Source organism: Zeugodacus cucurbitae, chromosome 2 (genome assembly GCF_028554725.1).
Source record: "Zeugodacus cucurbitae isolate PBARC_wt_2022May chromosome 2, idZeuCucr1.2, whole genome shotgun sequence".
NCBI lineage: Eukaryota > Metazoa > Arthropoda > Insecta > Diptera > Tephritidae > Zeugodacus > Zeugodacus cucurbitae.
The window spans coordinates 26,310,589-26,324,931 of NC_071667.1; the positions used below are offsets into that span (position 1 = coordinate 26,310,589).

At 37.5% G+C, this 14,343-nt stretch overlaps 3 protein-coding genes across 3 annotated transcripts in view; 1 reads left to right on the forward strand and 2 right to left on the reverse strand.

Moving 5' to 3' along the window:
• The window catches only part of LOC105213099 (solute carrier family 22 member 3), a 71,598-nt gene extending 65,251 nt beyond the window's left edge, over nt 1-6,347 (reverse strand). Inside the window, exon 1 of the mRNA XM_011185658.3 lies at nt 6,069-6,347. Coding sequence (XP_011183960.3) covers nt 6,069-6,185 — 117 coding nt within the window. The 5' untranslated portion in view covers nt 6,186-6,347. The remainder of the gene's footprint in view (nt 1-6,068) is intronic.
• Nucleotides 6,348-7,244: 897 nt separating this feature from the next.
• Nucleotides 7,245-9,856, forward strand: LOC105213098 (RNA polymerase II-associated factor 1 homolog). The gene is made up of 3 exons (XM_011185656.3): nt 7,245-7,484; nt 7,540-8,506; nt 8,563-9,856. Exons 1-3 carry the CDS (start codon nt 7,417-7,419, stop codon nt 9,307-9,309), a joined length of 1,782 nt encoding a protein of 593 aa, XP_011183958.1. The 5' UTR covers nt 7,245-7,416; the 3' UTR covers nt 9,310-9,856.
• On the reverse strand, nt 9,390-13,718 carry LOC105213097 (coiled-coil domain-containing protein 39). Its single transcript, XM_011185655.3, has 10 exons — nt 13,297-13,718; nt 13,085-13,232; nt 12,452-13,023; nt 12,049-12,378; nt 11,215-11,316; nt 10,926-11,153; nt 10,289-10,859; nt 10,050-10,215; nt 9,625-9,977; nt 9,390-9,569 (listed from the first exon to the last, which is right to left on the reverse strand). The coding sequence occupies exons 1-10, from the start codon at nt 13,540-13,542 to the stop codon at nt 9,475-9,477; spliced, it is 2,811 nt and encodes a 936-aa protein (XP_011183957.2). The 5' UTR covers nt 13,543-13,718; the 3' UTR covers nt 9,390-9,474.
• Between the last annotated feature and the right edge of the window lie 625 nt (nt 13,719-14,343).

A 14,343-nucleotide genomic window follows, 5' to 3' on the forward strand; every position in this document is an offset into this window, starting at 1 on the left:
TACTTTATATATGGTATAGTAAACGATTCAAATCGACTTCTAAGTTCTGGTATATGGGAAGTAGGCGTGGTTGTGAACCGATTTGGATTATTTTCACAGCATATCATTGGGAAGCTAGGAAGATATTATGAACAGAATTTCATTGAAATTGGTCGGAGATATGGTTTTTGATCTATAAGTGGGCGGATTTTTGGACTGCATAAGGTAGAACCTAAAAGAAACGATTCTGAAAAGCGTTCCTTGCTATAGTTTTAGTAGTTTACAAGATATGTACAAAAAACATACTAAGGGGCGGGGCCACGCCCACTTCCCAAAAAAAATTACATTCACATATGCCCCTTCATAGAGCGATCCCTCATACCAAATTTTACTTCAATAGCTTAATGTATGGTTTAGTTATAGCTCTTTATATGTTTTCGGTTATCGCCATTTTGTGGGCGTGGCAGTTGTCCAATTACGATCATTTTCTAACTTAACCTTCTTATGGTGCCAAGAAATACGTGTACCAAGTTTCATGAACAGCTTGCACGGACGGACGGACAGACAGACATCCGGATTTGAACTTTACTCGCCACCCTGATCATTTTGATATATATAACCCTATATCTAACTCGTTTAGTGAACAAAACTATAATACTCTCTTTAGCAACTTTGTTGCGAGAGTATAAAAATCGACGTTTATGTATATATACTATAATGAATTGCTTCTATAGTTCTCAGAAGGTTCACTAAATTTACTACTTAAATTTTTCTTCGGTTTTTGATTTATTGTTTTGCTAACTCTTTCCTTTCCTTTCCTTTGAAAAATCCTTTCTTAATATAATATTAACCGGAAACTGAAAAACTCAAATTCTAATCCCCTGAACGCACATTATATTAGATCTATTGAATATTAATATCCATTAAAACTGTACATGTTGTGATAAACTATCCGCCATACATACGTACATACTTATTAACTAACTACAAAATAGTTATTGTTACACTTTTTCTCAAACCAATCCCAAACCAATCCAGAAGCTTCAAGTAATTTATTTTCAATAGTGAGCAAATAACAGGTGGCATGCATATCCCTGCAGTAATTCGAGCTAGCATAACTCTTGCATTAGTAAGCGGTGCCGGTCTCGATCTAACCCGCCGCAGTGCTCTCAGTCACCCCTTGAAAAAGTAATTGACTTTAATACACGTCTGGTTCCACTACAATGGTATATTAAATTAAATAAATAAAATAAAAGTTTCGAAAAAGTATGGATGATATTATTAAAAGTATTAAATTTCGCTTGAACGCGTTTTCTTCTACAAGAGTTTTGTATTATATTTTTCTTGAGTATGGACTCTAGTTTTCAACTAATCCTGAGACAGACAAGAAATTTGTAGTGCGTATCTATGACTTTATTTGGCTATCATTTTAAACGCCTAATTAACGTGTATCCTATCGAGATCAAGCAAAATGAAATTCGGGTTCATAACTTAATCAATTCTCAATGAGATTTGGCTGAGAACTGGAGAATGAGATATCCGAGAATAGGCCACTAACCCGAGAGAAGTTAACACAAGCATCTGCAGAAATTTTGACATAATTGGTATATCATACAATTTTAGATCACCATTTCATCCAACCCTAAAGTAAAAAAGGCTACTTTACAAGTTTTCTATTTTTTTTTTTTCAAATTTTCTTTTCTGTTCAATTGTTGTGAACCGAATTAAATACATCCAAATAAATAGTGTTTTCGTAAAATATCTTCAAGTGTAAAAAATATTTATTCATATATATATGTATGCATATGAAAAAGCGAATGGACCATCTCTGGTACTGAGATCGCTTCCTTCCGTCCAGTTCTGCAATTGGCAGTACTTCCTTACAAAGTGTACGAGTATATCAGTAATTTATTTATCGATTTGTGTTATTGAGATACAGTAGCTTGAACTCGCACGATCAAATTGATCGCTAAACATTAATGCAAATTTATTTATTTAATGTGACAACTGAATTGCCTTCTTACGAATTAAGTAATTTACATACATATGTATATCGCACAAATTATTGACAGATAATAAATAAATTCGTACTAGTTCTAAGTGGTATGGAAATGTAGTCTCGTTTTTTTATATATACATATGTATATATAAATTCGAACATTTATACATACATATGTATGTAAATGCGTCTTAATAAATCAAACCATTTAAAAAACTTTACCCGTCAAAAAGATCGTGCTGTTAGCTTCGACTAAACCAGCTGTAACCTAAATATTATTAATAACAGATTTTTCGATAATACTTTATAATTTGTAAATGCAAAATATGTTTCTATTTAATACATAAATTCATATTTTTTTTTTCAAATTAATTTAAAAGGCAAAAAAAACAAAGTTAGGATAAATCAAAGAAAAAGATTTGCAAATAATAAAAATGTTGTAAAACAGTGTTGCCGACTTAAATTATCACAGAGTTGTGTATGTTATACACTAATGTCAAAAAGTCTTATTTTTGTATACAATTTTCAGAGTGAACTATTTTTGCTCATTATTCACGAGAACTCTCATACGCTTTATTTACGCGGCACACAATTTTTTAATTAAATAATCTCTATCCTCATATCTAGTTTTCTATTATGTGTTATAACAGTTAGTATGTAGTACTAGATTCCAGCATAAGAAAATCCATCAAGCTACTTGGCTGTCCCCGGAACGAATCACTCGCAACCAGATCGATCATGTTGTGATAGATGGACGACATGTCTCCAGTGTTTTTGATGTGCGTACGCTTAGTGGTCCCAACATCGACTCGGACCACTATCATAAAGCAGCTAGGATATGCACCCGCCTATGTGTAGAAAAGCGCACACGTCAACAAACACAAGGAAGGTTCGACATCGAGAAGCTGCAATTACAACCGAAAGCCGAACGATTTTCTACTCGACTTGCACTCTTGTTCTCTGAAAGCACTCATCAGCATCTCGGTATAAGGGAGCTGAGGGACAGCATATCCAACTCCTTAGGTACAGCTGCAACCAAACCCATTGGCTTTCGTAAAAGTCAAAAAACAGCTGGTATGATGAGGATTGTCGTCTCGCAGTGGAGAGAAAACTGACTGCCTACCTCGCAATGTCGACCGCAACAAGAGCGGGATGGGAAAGATACCGAGAGCTGAAGAGAGAAGCTAGACGCACTTGCAGACAAAAAAAGAAAGAGGTCGAAATGCGTGAGTATGAAGAGCTTGACAAGCTGGCAGACAGGGGTAATACTCGAAAATTTTACGAAAAGATCCGGCGACTAACTGAAGGTTTCAAGACCGGAGCACACTTCTGTATGACCCCCAGAGGTCATAGTTGTTGATGACCAGAGTATACTGTGTTTGTGGAGAGAAAGTACAACACCAGGAGATGGCGAACCCGATTCCCCAATCGACGACGATGGAACAGATGTTCCATTGCCCGACCGTGAAGAAATTATAATAGCATTTACCCGCTTGAAGAACAACAAGGCGGGGGGGCCGATGGATTGCCGGCCGAGCTATTCAAATACGGCGGCGAAGAGCTGATAAGGTGCATGCATCAGCTTCTTTGCGGAATATGGTCGGAAGAAAGCATGCGCTACGATTGGAATCTTAGTGTACTCTGCCCAATCCACAAAAAGGGAGACCCCACAATCTGCGCCAACTATCGTGGGATAAGCCTCCTTAACATCGCTTATACGGTTCTATCGAGTATACTGTGTGAAAGACTAAAGCCCACCGTCAACAAACTGATTGGACCTTATCAGTGTGGCTTTAGAACGGGAAAATCAACAACTGACCAGATATTCACCATGCGCCAAATCTTGGAGAAGACCCGTGAAAAGAGGATCGACACACACCATCTATTTGTCGACTTTAAAGCTGCTTTCGACAGCACGAAAAGGAGCTGCATTTATGCAGCGATGTCTGAATTTGGTATCCCGGCAAAACTAATACGGCTATGTAAGCTGACGTTGAGCAACACCAAAAGCTCCGTCAGGATCGGGAAGGACTTCTCCGAGCCGTTCGATACCAAACGAGGTTTCAGACAAGGTGACTTGCTTTCGTGTGACTTCTTTAACCTGATGCTGGAAAAAATAGTTCGAGCCGCAGAGCTAAACATAGAAGGTACAATTTTTTACAAATGTGTACAGCTACTGGCGTGCGCCGATGATATCGATGTCATTGGAAACAACACCCGCGCCGTTAGTTCTGCTTTTTCCCGCCTGGATAAGGAAGCGAAACGAATGGGTCTGGTGGTTAACGAGGACAAGACGAAATATCTCCTGTCATCAAACAAACAGTCAGCGCATTCGCGTCTTGACTCACACGTCCCTGTTGACAGTCATAACTTTGAAGTTGTAGGCAATTGAATTGTGGAAGTGCTCTCTCGACGAACAAAAACTAAACTCTTCAAGTCCCTCATCATTCCCGTCCTACTTTATGGTGCAGAAGCGTGGACGGTGTCAACATCCGATGAGACAGCACTAGGAGTTTTCGAGAGGAAAATTTTGCGCAAGATTTATGGTCCTCAGAACATTGGCAACGGCGAATGCCGCAGAAGATGGAATGATGAGCTGTATGTGTTGTTCGACGACATAGACATAGTCCAGCGAATAAAAACGCCAGTCAAGAAGAAGAGGTTATATTAGTTATATCTACATACAACTGTGTTGGAAATATTAGCAGTGGTTTATGAAAATTTAAATAAGTGAATTATACACTTCAAAACTTCTCGCAATCTAATTTTTTCTATACAAGCCTAAATATTGGGAATCTGTGTTTAAATTGATATTTGATATAGCTATCATACAGATGTGGTACCGTTATTTTTTGTGCAACGTAGTTGTTTTTTGCTGTGATTAAAAATAACAGTGCAAGCGAGATGGTATATTGTTAAATAATTTGATTGAAATGCGAATATTTAAATTGAAGTCAATTGATACTATAGATCTTTAGTGAATACATCGCTCTTTAAATTTCATAACACATTTCTTTTACAAAAATGGGGGGAAGAACGAAATGTCATTAAAAAATTTTGCCGGAAGGAAAATATTACAAGTTTATTGAAGACTTAGTCTGATGTAAACGCATCAGAATGCAAATGGAAACCTATTCCTGCAACAAGGGGACGAAATGGTGCTTTTTCTGGGCCACGGTTGGGGACTGCGGTGGGTTTGTCTCTAGAAAAGCGAATTTATACAAAAAAAACTTAATACTGGTTAAATCTTAGAGTTATTGCGTCCACAATAAGAAAATAGTTAAAAACAGCTAACATTTTTCGACAGGAGCCCAAGATGTTTTAACATGTGTAGGCTCTAGTTAAAATTGCAGAAGAGCACCTGCATTGGACTGTCGAAAAAATTCGCAAAATATTGTAGTCCGGCGTAACGAAAATTGTTTTATTTTGTTCCCAAGAACAGCAACAGTATGTTCGAGGGCCAAAAAAGCTAAGCTTTATCCTAGATTTGTTTCCCAGACTATTAAACATTGAGGTGCTTATTTTACTACGGTATAGGTCCGTTACATTGGATAAAAAACACATGGATGCTAAAATGTACGATGAAATAATTGTGCTAATTGTGCCGACAAAGGAATGCCGAATCGAAAATCCCGCAGAAAAGGGTCTATAAACATGACAACTACCCTAACAATGCTAGCAAGTTGGCAAAAATGGGTTTACTTCACATGGATTTAAGGCTATAGGCTACCCGGCTCAATCATCTGACCTTAATCTAAGTGAAAGAGAAGATAATCCATTAAATACGAATGAGTTATGGAGTATTGTGAAGAAAGAGCCGCATCAAAGGCTGAAACGAGCAGCTTGGCGCTCATAACATTTTCTCGTCCCCTAAAAGTTGCGGACACAAAAGTTTCCCTGTGTAAAGTCAGTCATACACTCCGAAATGCAAAATCATTTTCTTATCAGCATTTATGTATTTCTGCTTTATTACTTTCTGAATTGTCACACTTCTATTTTTGTTTTTTGTCCTTGCGAAATACATTTACTCCTCTCAATAACTAAAAATTTTCTAAATTACTTAATAATAAAAAAAAAAAACTTAGCTTACCTTGCCGATTTGGCACCCAATTGTAATGTAGCTGCAAGGTTCTGATTCCTTTAACATTGTGCTTTTGTTATAAAATTGTATCTTTATGTGAAAAATAATTTGTTGCATGAATTTCATGATTTTTCCACGAAACGTATCACATTCATATTTCAAATCCACTTTTTTAATATAAACACTACACTAATTTTTTGGTTAAATTTGTACCGGAATGAAATAAAAAAAAAAGTTTAATAACACATATCTTCAGTATATTTTTTAATATTCGATTTTCTGTTTAACACTCCATTCACGGCGATGTCAGTTATAATAATACTGAGTTGTACAATAAAATAAAATACAATTTGTTGATTTTTCAACGGTGATTTTTTTAGTAATAAGAAAATCGTTCAAATAGATACTAATTAACATAATATTAAGTTGACAACATGCACGTGAGTCACGAGCCTTTGAAATTGCTGTAAAATGTAAATGCGGTGAAATAAAATATACGCGTAATATATATGTATGTGAACTTTAGTATACTAATATAAAAATTAAATGCATGTTAGTCTATTGTAGTATATACAGTTTATACAACAACCGCAAAATGGGGAAATTGAAACCTTATATATGATATGGTGAAATTTGAAATATTTTCATAGGAAATATAAACGGTAATAACATTTTGTTATTGTTATTATTACATTTGAAATAATTGTTTAGCTAATACCACCGACAATAGCAAATTTTGATTTTAAAAAATCTTTTATATTCGCACCAGTTATGCATTTGTCAAGTTGATTAACAAATATCCGTTTCATCTTAAGGAGTTGGCAACGCGAGTACAAGTGATTGGCTACACTAAGCAGTATTTTGTGTATCCTTAAGTGATGGCCAAAATATAGATCGATAATGCTTTTATTTGCCATTTTGCACATCTACCAGAAATTATAATTTTGGTTTGTTTACATTCTCATCGGTCAAAATAAAATTCTTCGCTATTGCGAACTATTATTTTGGAATTAACCTAACTATTGTGATTAATGAACAGCCAATGCCTATAAATAAGCATATAGCTGAGGTTGCTAGTTAAATAAAACACGCCTAATGTAATGTTGTAACTATCGATAAATTAATACGTTTCAGTTATCGATTCATTATTAGCATTACTATATTGTGGAACGTCAAATATGCCAAATGCCAATTTTGACATTTCCTTCTACTCCGCATTGCATTCGTTTACTGTTTTCATTTCTGGATTTTTCGTAATTTATTGTGAGTTTTGATCAAACAATTAACAATATATTTAGCGTGTGAAAAGTGTTGGTTGTAAAGCTTTTCTGCAAAACGAAAGTCACTAAGATTAATAATGGCGCCGACCATTATTAATACAACATCCAATGCGGAAAAACGACCTGTTAGGGCCACTGAGCGCAAGTAAGAGCAACATAATTTATTTTCTTAAATGAAACTAAAAAAGTTCTTTTCTTAGATCCGAATTAATATGTCGTGTGAAATATGGCAACAGCCTGCCTGACATACCATTCGACTTGAAATTCCTGCAGTATCCGTTTGACAGCAATCGCTTTGTGCAATACAATCCTACATCCCTGGAACGCAACTACAAATATGAAGTGCTTACCGAACATGACTTGGGTGTGACAATCGATTTAATAAATCGTGATCTATATCAAGCCGATCCATATGCTCAACTTGACCCAGCCGATGAAAAGTTATTGGAAGAAGATGTGCACACACCACATGACTCCATGCGTTCGCGTCAGCATTCACGCAGTGTTTCATGGTTGCGTAAGTCGGAATATATTTCGACAGAACAGACACGGTTCCAACCGCAAAATCTTGAGAATATTGAAGCCAAGGTGGGTTACAATGTAAAGAAGTCTTTGCGTGAAGAAACACTCTACCTTGACCGTGATGCACAAATTAAAGCTATTGAGAAAACATTTGGTGACTCCAAACATGAAATCAGCAAACATTACTCCAAACCAAATGTGGTACCAGTGGAAATATTGCCTGTGTATCCAGATTTCAAGAATTGGAAATACCCATGTGCACAAGTTATTTTCGATAGCGATCCAGCGCCTGCTGGCAAGAATGTACCGGCTCAATTGGAAGAAATGTCTCAAGCTATGATTCGTGGTGTGATGGACGAAAGTGGCGAGCAATTCGTTGCCTATTTCTTACCAACTGAAGAGACTTTGGACAAGAGACGCAATGATTTTGCTGAAAATGTTTTGTACAAAGATGAGGAAGATTATGAGTATAAAATTGCGCGCGAATACAACTGGAATGTCAAAAGTAAAGCATCTAAGGGTTACGAAGAAAACTACTTTTTTGTTGTACGACAAGATGGTGTATTCTATAATGAATTGGAGACACGTGTGCGTCTAAATAAGCGACGTGTCAAAACTGGACAACAACCTAGCAATACTAAATTGGTAATATATTTTCATTCAAATATCGACTGTTCATTATATAACAATAAATTTTACAGGTGGTGAAACATCGTCCATTGGATGCCAATGAACATCGCATGCAACGTTACCGAGAAAAACAACTGGAACCAGCAGGCGATGAGGAGGATGAAGAAATAGAAGAAGACGAAGACGAGGAGGAAGAGATGGCACCAACTAAGCAAGCCACAAGTGAAAACAATACTAATAAAGGCGGTGATGCTGATGATGGAGACGAATCGGAACATGACAACGCAGAAGCTGCACAAAAAGCAAAAGATCGTCAGTCGCGCTCCCGTTCTAAATCGCATGCGAAATCTAAGTCTCGTTCACGATCACGTTCTAGTTCTGGCTCACGCTCAGGCTCTGGTTCACGTGCTTCACGTTCGCGTTCTCGCTCCAAATCGGGTAGTCGTAGTCGTAGCGGTTCTCGATCCACCGCTCATTCTCGTTCACGATCGCGTACTGCATCCAAATCTCCATCACGTTCTCGCTCAGCTACACCAGCCGGTTCGCATAAATCTGGTTCAAAATCACGTTCCGCGTCACCCACTTCACGTTCACCTTCGCGCTCAGTTAGTCGATCTCGATCCGGTTCACGTTCTCATTCTGGTTCGCGTTCACCATCGAAAACTCCAGCACGTTCACGCTCTCGTTCGGGCTCGAGATCAGGCAGTGCTTCTGCTTCACGTTCTGGTTCAGCATCACGTACGCCTTCCCGCTCAGGCAGCGCAACCCCAAGTGGTTCTGATAGCGGTTCTGGCAGTGGCTCGGAAGCAGAAGATTAAACACAACTCGAAAAAAAAACATTATGAAAGATGTAGTTTCCGATACAAATATGTGTGTTTCAATTTCAAAAATCATCAAATAGTATTTGAAAATAAAAAGCTGTAATTAATAGAGAATGTTTTACAAATATAATGGCGCCAATGCAGATTTGAGTTGATGAAGTATTAAGATGGTGAAAAATCTATGGAAACGACCGATGGTTGCATAACAACGCTTGTAGTTTCCGAAACCGAAGAATGTGGAGTAGACATAGGCATATCTGTGAATAAGAAATTTCTTAAATTGAGCAGAAGTGGTATCTTCGATAGTCGTACCTCGTGAGGAGGATGTCTCCGATATGTCACTACGCCATGAAGCAAAGCTGCGTGTCTTCTGCAACATATGTGGCATCTTAAGACCTTTCTCCAACATTATTCGTATCATTTTGGGGCCGATTTCGTCATCATTCTCCGCCATGTCAGCAAGTTGGTTAAGTGCGCTCGAGTTACGATATTCGAACTCACGCAAATCCAATTCACGTTCATAGGCCTCGATGAACTCTTTGCCTAAATTACGCTCCTTCACCGCCTTCAAAGAAATCTTAACTTCGCGTTCGGCGCGTTGCAGTTTAATTTTCTGATCATCTAGTTCCTTTTGCAGTTTTTCCAATATTTCGCTGTTTTCCATGCTTAAATAAAAATAGTTGTGCAATTTGATATAAATGATTGCATAAGAATATTTAATTATAAATTTATTATACTTTTTGCCAGCTGAGATTTCCAATTGTCGTTCCAGGTTCTCGTATACACGAAGATTTTTGTCATTTTCTTTCTCTATTTGACGATGTTTGTTGCGTAGTGACTTGAGTTGCGCCAGGGCAAGACAATAATTCGATTGTAATTCCTTTATTTCTTCCAAGACTTGATCTGTCATGAAATGGAGAGAAATGTGCGTTTATTTAGTAACACTTTGGATGTATTAAAAAATGTTTCAAAATACCTTCATCCACTTTCTTATTCAGATTCTTGCGATATGAGTCGTTAGAATGGTTCAGCAGCATTAGTGTATTTTCCATCGCCTTAATCTCCTCTTCTGCCTTAATCACTTTATCGTTCAACTCGTTACCCTCGTCCAGTAGCATTTGCTTCTCTTGTGCAGCAACCACTTTCAACTGTGTTGCCGTTACTAAAGTGCCATCTTCGTTCATGCCCATTAACTTGGAGGTCAATTCGAGCCGTGCACGCACTACATCAATATGTTTCGAGCGTTCTCCGATATCCGCCAGCAATGTGCTTCTTTCTTCATTCAAATGTTTACGCTTCAAATTTAGCAAATCCATTTGACTCTTTATCTCCACCAAACGATCCTTCATAGTTCGATTAAGTTGCAAACGATGCTTGCCCAAGTGATAGGTATTGTTTTCACAAGCGATTATTTCAATCTCAAACTCCTTGCTGCGCATCTTCAGAAGACTTAACTCGACAATCTTCTGTTGGTTCTTGTTTTTTTCCACACTCAAACGTTTAATGCCACCCTCACAGTACATTTGCGCTTCCTTGATATTGAAAAGCTGCCAGAACATATATGTAGGTAAGAAATGTGAGTTATAACCGTGTACATTGTATGTACAACTCACCATCGCCTCCAATCTCTTATGATCGGCATTGTAGACGTCGGTTAGATTTCGCATATTATAGTCCAACTTTTTGTTTTGTGCCTCGGTGGTTTGCAGACGCCTTTGCAGAATCGAATTTTGTGCCTCCAACTTGGATAAATATTTTTGGCCTTCGGCCTCTTGCATGGGATCGAAGTCTCCACCTTGCAGCACTATTATTTTACGTTCAATTTGCAGACATTTGAAAGACTATTGGAAACATAAATTTATTACATTTACATATTAATTAAAATAAGATGAAAATACGAACCGCCTCATAGTGCACTTCCGTCAGGCGTTTGAGTTCTTTTTCCATTTTTTTCGTGTTCCGAATGACATTGGTAATGCTCGCTGACAAGCCGTTATTGGAAACCTAAAGATGATATTGAAACATTTTGGTGTTCAGATTTTAGTGAAATATATTTTGATTTTCCTTGGAAGATTATTATCTTTGGTACTAAACATAGTTCTAATGGTTTCTAAAACAGTCGAGTCTACGAAATTCGGTATGTGTCTGTTGTTATATTATTGTATAAAATGTGCGTAATTGTTTTGGAGGCATTTTCTCAGGTGATAGGAGTATCATGTCTTATATAAATCCGTAAACATTACGATTATGTAGACGAAAACTCAGGGACTATTGTTGAATTTGTTATAGCTGTTACTATGATATGTTTAGTGATAAGATTTAGATTATTTCATCAAGGTCAGCTAATGGTAGGCACAAAGATGGGTTTTCAAAACGAGGTTAAATTGTGAACAATAGTCCTTTGTTTAAATAAATGTTGTTTCGTATTTAGATAGTTGATGTCAGCTCTGAAAGAAATTAATGGAAGTCTATGACCGTCTATTTAACACGGCCAATTGGTTCCATCGACCATGAAAAAACAACGCATACTGTTCGTTACTCCCCCTTAAGGTCCGCCAAGTTCCGTCAAGAGCCCAAAAATGCACATAGTTACAGTGACTAATGCCTAGAATGGACCCTTTTGGAGTGAAAGCTGCTGAAAGACTTCCAATACTATTTGAAGGAATGAAATATACGGTCAGAACACCATACTGAAAAAACGGTAATTAATTTTTAATATAGTATTATTTTACAAACCTCTAATCTACGGCATTCGTTCTTTAAATCCTGCAAATACTCTTGACTGCGATATATCAAACCATTTAACCGAAACTTATCTTTGTTTATCTCCTTTTGTGCCTTTTCTTCAGTATCGTTCATCTCTTCCAGCATTTGTAATCGCTGCTCAGCGCTTAAATGCTTATTCTCCATTTCGATTAGCCGTGTCTCCAGCTTCCGTAGTGTTGATTTGAAATCTTCCAACGCTTGATTGCGTTTATCTTTTTCCTTAGCCATTTTACGGTTCTCCACGCGTTGTTGTTGCACTTTATTTGAGAGATTTTGCAGATCCTTCTGCAAGAGATCCACCTTTAAAAGCAAAAAATAATATACATTTAATTTAATCCGTTTTTTCAATTATTTGAACTAAATAATACGGAACCTCATTCTCTTTCAACACCGCCATGTCGATAAGTTTCTGGATTTGCTCTTTGATCTGCGAAGTTTCATCGTTCAACAATGCAATATTATTTTCGAGTTCACGATTATTCTGAATCATGGCATCCAAATGTTTATCATAGTTTCTGCGTTCCTTTAAGACGCGCTCAGCCTCGCTACGCAAATTGTACAGCTCGTTTTCACCGTGTCGTATGTCGCGTTCGCGCTGTAACATCTGCTGCACCGCCAACTTCCATGTATCCACCATTTGTCGACGCTCCGTATGTGCGGTGCGATATAGTATAGCGGTACATTCTATATTCTGCTCCAACGATTTTTGCTCATCGTATAACTTCACCAATTCTTTGCGCAGTTTCTCGAGCTCATTGTGCAGCAATTGACGACGCAAGTCTTTTTGGCGCGCCAATTCCTGATCCTCCTTGAAGTACTTCTCTATCAACTGGTAGCCTTTGTTGGTGTCCTCCATGGCTTCGCGCCACTCGAGCAGCACCGTTTTCGCCCATTTAACGCGCGAAGTCAAATCGTCGATGGCATTTTTACGTCGGCATAGCTCTTCTGCAAGAGAAAGGCATATACTCAGACAGGAAACTGCGACGCTTTTAATTATTCTACTTACTCTCTGTGTTATCTATATATTCGGTGTAGCACTTCGTTTCCTTATCTATTTTGTTGATGTCGACTTTCAGTTTGGAATTTACGCGGTCGGCTACTTTGTAAAGATGAATCTCGGTGTGCACTTCCGTTTGATGCGCTTGAAGTAGTTTCTATAAACAATGTATATATCTCAATCTCGTTTTGGTTGAGTTTTAGTGTCGTTGAATTGCTTACCAAATTCTGATTCATACACATTTCAGCATTTTTTGAATGCTGCAACAGCTTCTCCAACCGATCCTCGGTTTGGATGTTCGATTCGAGCATTTGTATTTTCTCCTCCACCATCTGCTCCATTTCGGCCAAGATGCAGAGATTCTCCTTGTTGGCCATGGGTATTTCCGCCTGTGGGTCCCAACCCATATCCAACATCGCCTTTCGTATGATTTCATCTTGTGCCTGTGAGCTCTCCTCCGTAGTCATTATGCCCTAATTGCTTAAGTTGCTAATAATACGTTTGTATATTTTGTTGTGTTACAATAGAAGCAGGAATTATTGGATTTTTTTAATATATTTTAATAGAATAAAAATAGAAAGAGAGTATTTTATAATTTTGCTTGAAAAGTTGTCTATCAAAACTTGAATGAAGAGGGAATTTTTGAAAACACTTCATGAGAGTACTCAGTCTATGCTTTCACAGTGCTGTTACGTTTTATCAATAACACATTACGTTATAGCAACACGTATTGTTGTCACCGTTAGTTTTGTCCATAAGTATCTGCGAGTATGTGAAACCACCCTCACTTCTGCACGGCACTCTGCGATAAAATATTATGCTCCAACAATAATCTATTGTTATTTAGTTCACTAAACATGATAATATTGTCTTTAACATGTATTGTAGACTTTTGAGGTCTGAAATATTCTCGAGGATTTGAAGTTTCCTGTCGGAAGTTTGTTCTTTAATTTTTTATTATAGTGCGGCCGAAGTACGAAATAACCACTGGCGAAGCCTCTTACAGCTTACAACGGTCACTAATTTAATTCACCTCGGAATAACCGAAAATACGTTCTTCAACATGCAAACCTAATCTACAACGAAACGGTTTTAACTGAGTTTCCGCGTGACACGATCCGATCCAAATCAGCTTAAAATGTATAGAAACTATAAATCGATCGAATCAATTAAAGGAAAAATAGTAAAAATCTTGACTATGGGTCTCAGCAAGGCAACATTCAATGTCACAAAATAAATAATCAGGATTAGAATCAGGATAATTCATT

Coding starts and splice junctions, on each gene's coding strand:
- LOC105213098 (XM_011185656.3), top strand. CDS start 7,417: ATGGCGCCGACCATTATTAATACAACATCCAATGCGGAAAAACGACCT. Junction 7,485..7,539: donor GTTAGGGCCACTGAGCGCAA/GTAAGAGCAACA, acceptor TTCTTTTCTTAG/ATCCGAATTAATATGTCGTG. Junction 8,507..8,562: donor AACCTAGCAATACTAAATTG/GTAATATATTTT, acceptor TAAATTTTACAG/GTGGTGAAACATCGTCCATT.
- LOC105213097 (XM_011185655.3), bottom strand. CDS start 13,542: ATGACTACGGAGGAGAGCTCACAGGCACAAGATGAAATCATACGAAAG. Junction 13,024..13,084: donor ATATATAGATAACACAGAGA/GTAAGTAGAATA, acceptor TTTCTCTTGCAG/AAGAGCTATGCCGACGTAAA. Junction 11,317..12,048: donor ACGAATGCCGTAGATTAGAG/GTTTGTAAAATA, acceptor TATCATCTTTAG/GTTTCCAATAACGGCTTGTC.